We start from the raw sequence: 10,894 nt of genomic DNA, 5'->3' as shown, positions 1-10,894 counted from the left end.
TCCTCCTCAGTCCTCACCGCCCTCCTCTCCTCGCTCCTCAAAAGCACGCCACCCCCGCCCGGTCCCCACCCCCCGACGCCCCACCCGCGGGAACGAGGCCCGGGGAACTCAGGGGAGTGGCTGTGGGACGCGTCGCGGCTCGGCCAGCCCCTCTCCCAAGACATGGTCTGAACCCCATTGTAAGAGCTGCGCCCCGAAGAGGAGGGAGAGGAGAGCGAGGTGTTTCCTGCGTGGGGTGGGGCGGGGGGGCTGCAGGGATTCTCGGAAGCTCGTGCATTATTTAGGGTGGGGCGGGGAGGGCCCTGGCTTTTGAGGAGTGGGGTGGGGGGTGGGCGGGGAGGACCCGTGGAGGGAAAAGACCCTGCTTTTGGTGGGGGAGCCGGTGAGAGACTATGGGGAAGGACCAGGAGCTGCTGGAAGCTGCTCGCACTGGAAATGTGGCTCTGGTGGAGAAACTCCTGTCTGGCAGGAAAGGAGGGATCCTGGGCGGTGGATCCGGCCCCCTGCCCCTGTCTAATCTGCTAAGGTAAGGACGGGCACTGGCATCCGCTCCGGGGGTGGCACACCTCGTTGTGCATTGTGATGGATACGTCCTCCTCCTTCCCCTCACCTGGTGGCAGCCAGCGATTCATTCTTAAATTAGGAAAACAGACTGTGTAGGGAGAGGAGGAACGAGCCTCTAGATTAGATGAATGCCTTCGATTTTTTTTTAAATCTTTTTTTTTTTTTTTTTTAGTAATGTTAAAATAGCCTTCTATCAATGCATCAGTCAGCTACTTTTCTCTGAGCTGTGGTGCAGAACTTGGACATGTACTAGTGTTGCTTGAAGAGAACCAGCATTCCACCTGCTCTCCATCACTGTTGATATATTTGCAGTTTCCAGGACTGCCTCCCCTACTTTCCCCTTTTTTGGTCTATTTAAATGAAATTGATAGAGGAGCTATTGCGTGCATGCAATTATCCTGCTAAAAGCCACAGCCTTGTATTCTCTTGCAAAAGGCATTTACTGGATTGTGGGGTTATGATCCTACAAAATGAAGAAAGAGAACCTTCTGAGGAGGTGTCAGAGAGGAAGAGTGTGTAAAACTTGATGAGGCAGGTTAGACAGCCCCAGCAGTACTTTCAGTCACCTGGATGTAGCTGAGAGAAACTCAGGATGCAGGATGCCAGGTGGGGATTGGCATGGTGTGCATGGAATCTGGTAGAGGCCCTTTAATGTGAAACATGTTGCAGGTGAGACGGATGTTGCTTGGAGAATCTAAGGTGACATTTAAGAAAAATGTCAAGGTCTTTATTCAGCAGGTAGCACCTCAGAAATAGCAGGGTTGATTTGCATAGTGGAGAAACTATTAACCTACAAGTTGAATTGGACAAATGAAATCAGTTGGGAGGGAGGAAGCTTGAAGAGTACTCACTAGATAAAATCCAGGGAAAGCTCTTTAGGTTTTTTTTTTTTTTCATAGCTATTCAATTCGTCAATATTTTAGTATTTTTGAAGGTATCAATATCTCCATATCTTCTTAAAACACATTTTAAGAAATCTAATTATTTAAAAGCCCGTGGTTATCTTTAAGTAAAAATATTCTGTGTTACTCTTGTTAAGTGTTTAATATGAACTTTTGTGTGATACTGTGTTTTTCACACAAGGTCTCATAGGTTGTAGTGGTCCACCAGCCCTGTGAATACTTACAGTACTAAAAGGGAACTAAATCTAGTTGGAAAATAGTTGATGGGATTTAAGATAGCTCCATATTTGTTATCCATACTTGCTGACAGTGGCATTTTATTGAAATGACAATTCACTTTAGAATAATGGTTTTTTATGGGACATTTTACCAACATATCTCAGAAGTGCTGGCATTTGTGTGTACTCTTGTTAAATAATTTTTATTTTTAAATACAATGAGGGCATACACATTTCAGACTATGGTTCTGCCGGTTACTCTTAGTCACAGGTCATTTGTAGAAAAGCAGTTTATCTAGTTATAGTTTGGTGAAATGTATTTTCCAGCGGATCCATTAGTTATAAAAATGATTGTGGTTACATGCTGCAAGTTTGTAAAAAATTGATTCCTTTGTAAAAACATTAAAGAGTTCTTAGAGCCCAGTGAGAAATTCAGTTAATTTTATTGAGACAAATGGTATTCTTAAAAAGACTGATAGAACTCAAAGGCAAACTTCTTTTATATACTTCTTTTCCAGCTGTGATATGTGTGTGTGTGTGTGTGTGTGTGTGTGTGTGTGTGTGTGTGTGTGTGTATGTGTATATAAAAGGGTAGATGTCAAACCTCAGGAATAACACACAAGTTAAAGTTAATAAATATTAAAGTACCGAAATTGTGACCTACATTGTACATCTCAACATAAGAGTTTTTCTTTTTTTTTGTGCTGGTTAAAAGCTGCTGTAGTAGCTCTAAAACAAGAATGCACATAGAAAACAAACCCAAAGACATATGACTTAGAATAGTTTGGACTAAGTTGTGAAATCACAAAACCAGTAACTTTCAAACCTTTATTTATCTCTACTGAATAAACTACTAAAACTGTCTTTGAAGAAAACAAGAGTTGAAATTATGTTTTTTGGCCCTTTGCACAAAATGAAATTTCTAAGGAGGCACATTTTATTTCGCTATCACTTTGTTTCATGAATGATTGTCATCAGAAGTTTATTTATGGGATAGGGAAAATGTGTCCCTCCCTTCAAACATAATAGCACTGAAATATTTTAGTATTTTGGAGTGAATTCTTGAATAGATCTGGCACTTTTCTCTACTTGTTTATTACTTATGTGGTGTAGTCCTAGTGTCAGTCTTCCTAAATACTTATGTGTCACATTTCATTCAGTAGTTAAATCAACCTTAAGAGGTCGATCCTCTTTTCACAGATGAAGGACTAAAGAAATGACTGAAGATTAATAACATGTCCAAACTCATGCCAAGGATTTGAAATTCAATGATTCCAATTTACTTTACTAGATCTTTAAATCTTTTTACAAAGTACATAGTTAATTTAGGTAGTCCAACCTAAACATTTTTTTCTTGCAAATAATAATTACATTAAAAGACTCGAACTTTTCTTGAATAAAATTATCTCTTGACTGCTCTTGGAGGGTTCACTAGATAAGAACTTGTCAGAAGATGCTTTTAATTGTTTATTTTCTACTATGTGACCAATGGCTATATAATTGTGGAATTTAGTATGCCTAAGTGACAGTTTTTAATAAGAAATTAGAACACTTTAAATATAAAAAACTTTACTGTCCTTTTTATAAAGTGGAAGTAATAATAGTACATACCAAATAGAGTTGTTATAAGTATTAAAGTTTAAAGTAAAAGATATAAAGCATGGAGCATATTCAACATCTCATGTACCTCAAAAGCACAAGAAACTATCTGACTATAATTTTTGATGGTAATTCAACTTTGTTGTTGATTATCATATCATTGTCCAGTGGGTGTAGGTGGGAGTCAACCAGATCTGTTCAGATGTCTGTATGCAGGCATGCACCTGCACACATGGATATATGCAGACATTCACACTTAGGGATGGACCGGGAATGACATGTAGTCAGGTCACCCCTTTACCTGGAGTTAGAGGCTAGTACCAGAACCTCCTCTGCAGCCATTCCTGATTCCAAGTCTGCCTGTGACTCAGTGGCTCAGAATCGCTTGGTAGTCCTTTATAGCTGTTGGGTATTGGGCTCTGCTCCCAGAGTATCTAACCCAGTTGGTCCTGGTAGGGCCAGGGTGACACTTAAGGCTCTGATTACTAAAGATTTGCTTTATGTTAAATTGAGAGTGATTCCTTAGTAAGTTTTCCATTAAGAATCAGTCTTCAAATAGGGGCCTTTAATCCATTTTCTTACCTGGTACAAGAATTTCTCAGTAGCCCTTTCCAGTGAGTTATTCCAAACTCTTATTAAGTCTTCCAGTGAGCCAAATCATTCCATTTTTGATAGTTCTGATCATTAAAAACATTGTCTTTATCAAGCTGAAATGCACCTTTTGGCATTTCCAGCAGTTGGTACTAGATTGACTTTGGGTCAATACAAAGTCCTCTAATTTACCTGCCAGGACTATTCTTCAAGTGCAGGCATTCCAGCTATTGAAATATGATGCAATAAAATTATTACCACCTTATTATTGATTTAGGATCTTGATATATGTCAAGATTTTTGAGCCACAGAATAGTGTTGGTTGTCACTGAGCATGTAGTCAATAACAGCTTCCAGGCATTTCTTTTTTCTTTTTTTTTGGGGGGGGGTCCGGTCGTGGGGCCTGAACTCTGGGCCTGGGCGCTGTCCCTCATATCTTCAGCTCAAGGCTAGCGCTCTACCACTTGAGCCACAGCGCCACTTCTGGTTTTTTTCTTTTTGCTTATGTGGTGCTGAGGAATCGAACTCAGGACCTCAGGCATGCAAGGCAAGCGCTCTACCACTGAGCCACCTTCCCAGCCCCCAGGCATTTTGTTTCTTAATAACCTGTGCAGCTGTAATTCCCCCATCTGATACTTGTAAAAGTGTTAAACTTAAATCATTCCTATTATTTTATCTTATTTTGGTCTATATTTGTAATCTATGTAGATCTTCTCGACTCTTGAGTCTTTTTTTTTTTTTTTTAGCATATTAACCTCTTTTCATCATCTGTAGATTTAATAAGCATGCTTTGTAACTGAAATCTGATACACCATAATATATCCCTAAAGAACCTCTCTTCAGCTTAGTATAAATTTAAAAGTGGCAATCTTTATGCTTGATAGTTGTCTCTATTGAAGCCACTTAATAGACCTATCAGTCAATTGCTTTTGCATTATACCCATGAGAATTAGTGAGGTATTTTATTCATTGTCTTAAATCATACCATATTCTGTTTACATTTCTTTGATCTAGCCTTTCACTTGTAAGTCTGTAAATTCTATCCAAATCAAGCTGCCTTTCTTGCAGCTTGTTTCTGAAACCTGAGCCGCTGGTAATTCTAAATTTTGCTGGAAACCCTTTCAATATCCTTTTGCATCTAATTCTTCTGGGTTTGGATCTTTAACACTCATTTTAAACAGCTAAATGTCTTTTATGATTGCTCTGTTTGGATCTTCAGTAATCTCCTTATTTGTTTATCCTTAGTTAGAAAATGATTCCTGATAGGGAAGACAGAAATAAAATAGAAATTCTGAAGGGTAAAATTCTTTGCATTATTGATATGGAAAGTACTTTTATGATCTGAAACCACAGTTTTTTACTGTCAAAGCTTAAGGTTACATTAGCAAACTATTCCATCTCTCTCTCTCCCTCTTTTTTTACCTGAGAAGTATATTTCTCTTCTGTGTTTTTTTTTCACCACTTCACCATTCCTTTTTATCCTTAAAGAAATTTGAACTCTAGTTGGGTGTGCTCATGCCTGTAATCTTAGATACTTAAGAGTCTGAGATCTGAGGATTGAAATTTGAAGCCAGCCTGGGCAGGATACTCTTACTGCCAATACCACCAAAAAGCCAGAAGTGGAACTGTAGCTCAAGTGGTAGAGGGTTGGCCCTAAGCAAAGAAACTCAGGAGAGCATTCAGGTTCTGAGTTCAAGCCCTTAGGACAGGTACAACAACAAACAAACAAAAACCTTTTGAAATCTTACCTCATTTGGCACAACTACCTTTTATACCAAATAACATTTAAGATAGAATATTAATTACTTGTATTTCAATAAAGCAATAAAATACTTTAGATTTACTTGGTTTTCTTGATGTGTTAAAGAGTTGAGTACTATATAAAGGATATTTTGTAAATTGTTGAACATAAAGGGTTCATTCATTTTTTTTGGCAGGGGAGGGGGGAATTGCTGGTCCTGGGACTTGAACTCAGGGCCTGGGCACTGTCCCTGGTCATTTTTGCTCAAGGCAAGTGTTCTGCCACTTGAACCACAGCTCTATTTTCAGCTTTTGTTTTTTGGTAGTTAATTGGAGGTAAAGGGGTTCACAGACTTTCCTGTCTGGTCTGGCTTGCACTATGACCTCAAATCTCAGCTTTATGAGTAGATAGGATTACAAGTATGAATCATTGGGCCCTGCCAGGGGTTCATTCTTAAGCTCACCATGACAACTAGTGATTAATAAAAAGTGACTAGAAAAAAAGTATGGTCACCAAGACATATAGACCAGAGACACCTTACAAATGTTTCAGATTTAGATTTAATTCATGAAGTTTTCTGCCAAATACAAGGAGATAAGAAGCAACTAGAAATAAGAAGCATTGTAATTTTCAGTACTGTTTGGGCAATTGTAGTTACCGGGACTCTGACAGAAGAAACACTTTCATGGAAGCTGCATTGAGTAAATGGAATTAAATCACAAACAGAGCAGTTAAGCCTCATGAAAATGTTGTATCTATAAAAATAGTCAAGTTGCAAGTGGGTTATCTATTTTAGATAGTAATGATGTTTGAGGCAGTGATTACACCATTATGTTGAGGGAGCTGTGTCTGCCAGAGAACAGTGCCAGCTGCATGATGGGAAGTAAGGAAAAAGGAGCAGGAATTTTGGTACTGACCTCTTTCTCTGCTGAGATGAGTTTTGAGCTCTGTTTAAAACTGTGAGAATATAATGCCACAGTGAACTAGCACAGTCAGCTAGTGACTACTATTCACCCTGTTGATTGTTGTATTTATTTTTGTTCCTGTCCTGGGGCTTGAACTCAGGGCATGGGCACTGTCCCTGAGCTTTTTTGCTCTAGGCTGTCACTCTATCACTGAACCATAGCTCTACTTCTGGCTATTTTTGGTGCTTAGAGGTGAGAGTCTCACAGACTTTCTTGTGTGGGTTGGCTTCAAAATGTGGTTTGTGATTCATAGATCTCAGCCTTCTGAGTAGCTAAAATTACAGGTGTGAGCCACAGTCACTCAGCTTATCATGCTGTTCCCTTACCCTTTCCTCTCCTTTCCTTTCCTTCTTTTCTTGTTGTAAATCAAATTCAGGGCCTCATGAATGCTAGGCAAGTGTCTTACTATTGAACTACATACCCAATTCCTTCTAACGATGCACTGCACATTTTATGTGTGTGTTTCAGTGATTATTTGGCATGGTAAGGTGGAGCAACTCTTTACTGACATCAACACAGAGGTATACAGTATTCAGTGTGTGTCTGTTGACTAAAGCAATTAGCATCTCAGATGACAGTAAACAGATCACCTGTACACTGAAATAATTTTATAGATTTGAGGTAATTTGGAAAATTCTTTCAAAGATCCTGTTACAGAACATTCTCCCTAGTAACTAGAAATTGAAAGCGACTATAATACAATTCAAAGACTAATTTCAACCCAGGGAACTTGAAAGTATTTAACATTTAATACATTTTGGTATATCTTCGGTTTCCAGCTTAAACACATTGTGGGATAGTTTTAGTTAATTAAAATATGATGAATTTGATTACTCATATGTTGATATGAGAGAATATTATATTGAACAATCAGGACCTGAACTAGGACATGGCTCACGTGGTACCATACTTAGCAAGTCCAAGACCCTGGGTTGAAGCCCTATCACCCTCATCCCACATACAAAATAAAACATATAAAGACCCGTGAAAGATAAAGGACCCCTTGGTGTACAGTGTATATGAGGGCATGGTCTTATAAACCACATTGGCAGGCGAGGCATAATGACAGTCGAAATCCAGTGAATCTTTTGTGTGTAATATATAGTTAAACTTATGAGCCTGGTGCTGGTGGCTCATACCTGTAATCCTAGCTACTCAGGAGGCTGAGACCTGAGGATTGCGGTTCAAAGCCAGCCCGGGCAGGAAAGTCCATGAGACTCTTATCTCCAATAAACCACTCAGAAACCCAGAAATAGCCCAGTGGCTCAAATGGTAGAGCGCTAACCTTGAGCTGAAGAGCTGAGGGACAGCATTCAGGCCCAAAGTTCAAGACCCATGACTGACAAAAAAAAAAAAAAAATCGTTTTTTTTTATCAGTAGGAGAGCTAGTGAATTTTACATTTCTGTTAAACTCTGGTGAGAGTTGACATTGTTTTGTGGATCAAAAAATATAATCAGGGAGCTGGGATGTACTCAGTGGGAGAGCACTTGCCCAGCAAGCACAACATCCTGGGTTCAATCCCAGTACCAAAAAAGAAAAGGCGAAAAAATACAGTTAAAAAATATGCTCAAAGGATAAATTTATTTTGTTCAGGAGTGTTCATCTCTGTATCTGATTCTTAAGAACAGTGATTTTTTTCTAAATAAAATGACATGTCTTCCTGAGTCTAACTATAAAATGGAACTTTAATATATGTGTGCTGTAGAGTTATTTGAATTATTTTATGTTGTGAGAGTAGCTTTATTTAAAATGTTTAACCATGCCTAGTTAAGTTAGATAAAACTAAAAATCTGCCTAGATTGTTTGGTCAAATTGGCTGAATGGTTGTGGGCCTAAACAGGCAACTACATTTCCTGATGTCTGTTCCATGTTTCTGTTCCCCATACCATATTTTCCTTAACATTCCCCACCCAAACACCCCCCCCCCACTTTTTTGAGGGGGGGGTCCAGTCGTGGGGCCTGAACTCTGGGCCTGGGTGCTGTCCCTCAGCTCTTCAGCTCAAGGCTAGCGCTCTACCACGTGAGCCACAGTGCCACTTCCGGCTTTTTTCTTTTTTCTTACGTGGTGCTGAGGAATCGAACCCAGGGCCTCATGCATGCAAGGCAAGCGCTCTACCACTGAGCCACCTTCCCAGCACCTCCCCCCACTTTTTTATATTAAAGAAAGGACTAGCTTATTTTACTGACTACAAGTTCACAACTAGACATAGTTTATCAGCTGACCTCCTCCCAAAGAGAAGCAGATTTTGTATGAGCAGTAGAGCTGGGGTGGTATGTGTAATGAGTAGATTAAGAACAAATAATGGACCTTCAACATGGAATCTGTAGTTTCCTTTAACAGCTCTAGTCTTCCCCTTGGTCATTGTAAATTGCTGTCCTGAATTACTGGATCCAGTGCCTGATATGCTTCCTGTCTTTACCCCATCGCCAAAAATTGCTTGTGGGAGCTGGCAGTAAAAGTTACAGTGAAATATAATTGACTGGTTGAGCTTTTAGGAAGCTTTAAAGAGGCAACAAAACAGGCCCAAATAGTAAAGCTATAACATGAAGCTCTGAGGCAGGACTAATTGTAAGGGGGTTGCAGATAAGGATGGCCATTTACCCATTTAACCTTATTTTTTTTTTATAAGGCTGAAGTGCAAAGGAATTTAATTAATTGGAAACAAAGAGCTAGTGATAGGCCTTTTCTTTTTATTATTTAGTTAATCCTTACACTCTATTTGGTGGTACTGGAGCTTAAACTCAGGTCAAATAATCTACCACTGAGCTACATTTCCAGCTTCATAGAACTAGACATTAGATGTATTTACCCTCACGTATAAACATATGACATATTATTTGCCTATTTCAAGAAGTTATTTCCTAGGTAAATACACTTACTATACAATTACAGCTAATGGAACATGGAATAAAATTGTATAGTAGTAGCTTTAGTATCTAATGTGGTTTTAGATTCAAGTTCAAAAATATAAAATATTTCTTTTTACTTAAAAATTTCCAGGTTGCACTGGTGCCGGTGGCTCACGCCTGTAATCCTAGCTACTCAGGAGGCTGAGATCTGAGGATCATGGTTCAAAGCCAGCTGGGGCAAGAAAGTCTGTGAGACTCTTATCTCCAATAAACCACTAGAAAATCAGAAGTGGTGCTGTGGCTCAAGCGGTAGAACACATGCCTTGAGCTGAAGAGCTGAGGGATAGTGCCCAAGCCCAGTTCAAGCCCCATGACTGACCAAAAAAAATTTTTTTCAGGTTGCAAATGGCTTTAGCATTTAGGTGAGTCCATAAACTTATGTTTTACCGTACAGTAGAGGTATTTGAAGTTCTTACCCTGAATCCCAGTTACCATGTTTTGGCATTAAGTTTTTACTTTTTTTTCTTTTGGGCTGAAATTACTCTTAGCTACTTTGGGTTCTTTTCTGTTCTTATTAATCTCCATTGACATACCTTGTATATGATACAAATTTGTCAAATTTGTAGTACTTCAGATATGCAAAAATACTGCTATATTTACTTACAGAAACATCTCTGTCTGTGTAGACATTTTACTGCTAGTGTGGAGATATAGAATTGAGTAGGAGTGTGTTTGTGGGAGCAGTAGGAATTATGCAGGGATATTCGTTGACTTTGTAAACTCCAGCAGTAGAACAGATTGGTTTCTTTGGTTTGCTTTGATTGTTGACCAGAGTAGTTTGTCATTCTGAAGGTTGAAAGAAACTATGAAGATATTATCAGAGAGAGAAAAAATGAAGACTTATAAATGCAGGTTAAACAAGTTCTTAGAAAAGTTTTCACTAGTTTGTATTTCTTTGCTGCTATGTATTAGGGTATATTTAGACCAGACTTATTAATTAGCCAACAAAATATTAACCAAGTCAGTCAGGATTTTATAGAAACTGACAGCTACAAGTATTGATGAATGATTGTTCTATTATTTCAACAACTAGTGGATGCCTTATAGATTGTAAAATTGAATGACATTATTTCTAAAAGCCCCAAGTGTTCTTAGAATAATGAGACAGCAGTATAAACAAAGATTTAAGCATAATGTGGTATTTGTGGAGACTGAAGTACTAAACGATGCTACAGAAATGCAAGAGGCAAGAAAGGAGGCATCCTTAATTCTATGTGGGGTGGAGGTAATGTTTGAATTTTGTAGGATATCTAGGAGTTTGTCAAGCAGACAGGTTGGGCAAGGTATTTTCCAGCTAGATGGAACAGTAGCAGTGTGTGAAAATGTAGAATATGATTTGGGATAATATGCACAGTTTAGTATAGAGCATGGATAAGAGCTAAGTTTAAATTGTTTGAATAACA

General features: G+C 38.9%; 1 protein-coding gene across 11 annotated transcripts in view; it reads left to right on the top strand.

Moving 5' to 3' along the window:
- The first annotated feature begins 350 nt into the window (after positions 1-350).
- Positions 351-10,894, top strand: part of Anks1b (ankyrin repeat and sterile alpha motif domain containing 1B) — a 972,026-nt gene continuing 961,482 nt past the window's right edge. For all 11 annotated transcript variants that reach the window (XM_069990836.1, XM_069990828.1, XM_069990821.1 and 8 more), the window contains exon 1: positions 351-526. In XM_069990836.1, the coding sequence (XP_069846937.1) occupies positions 393-526 (134 nt within the window). In that variant the 5' untranslated portion in view covers positions 351-392. The remainder of the gene's footprint in view (positions 527-10,894) is intronic.

Source organism: Dipodomys merriami, unplaced genomic scaffold, assembly GCF_024711535.1.
Source record: "Dipodomys merriami isolate MVZ:Mamm:240054 unplaced genomic scaffold, mDipMer1.0.p SCAF_10, whole genome shotgun sequence".
In the NCBI taxonomy this organism is placed as follows: domain Eukaryota; kingdom Metazoa; phylum Chordata; class Mammalia; order Rodentia; family Heteromyidae; genus Dipodomys; species Dipodomys merriami.
This window is presented reverse-complemented; position numbering and strand designations above follow the sequence as displayed.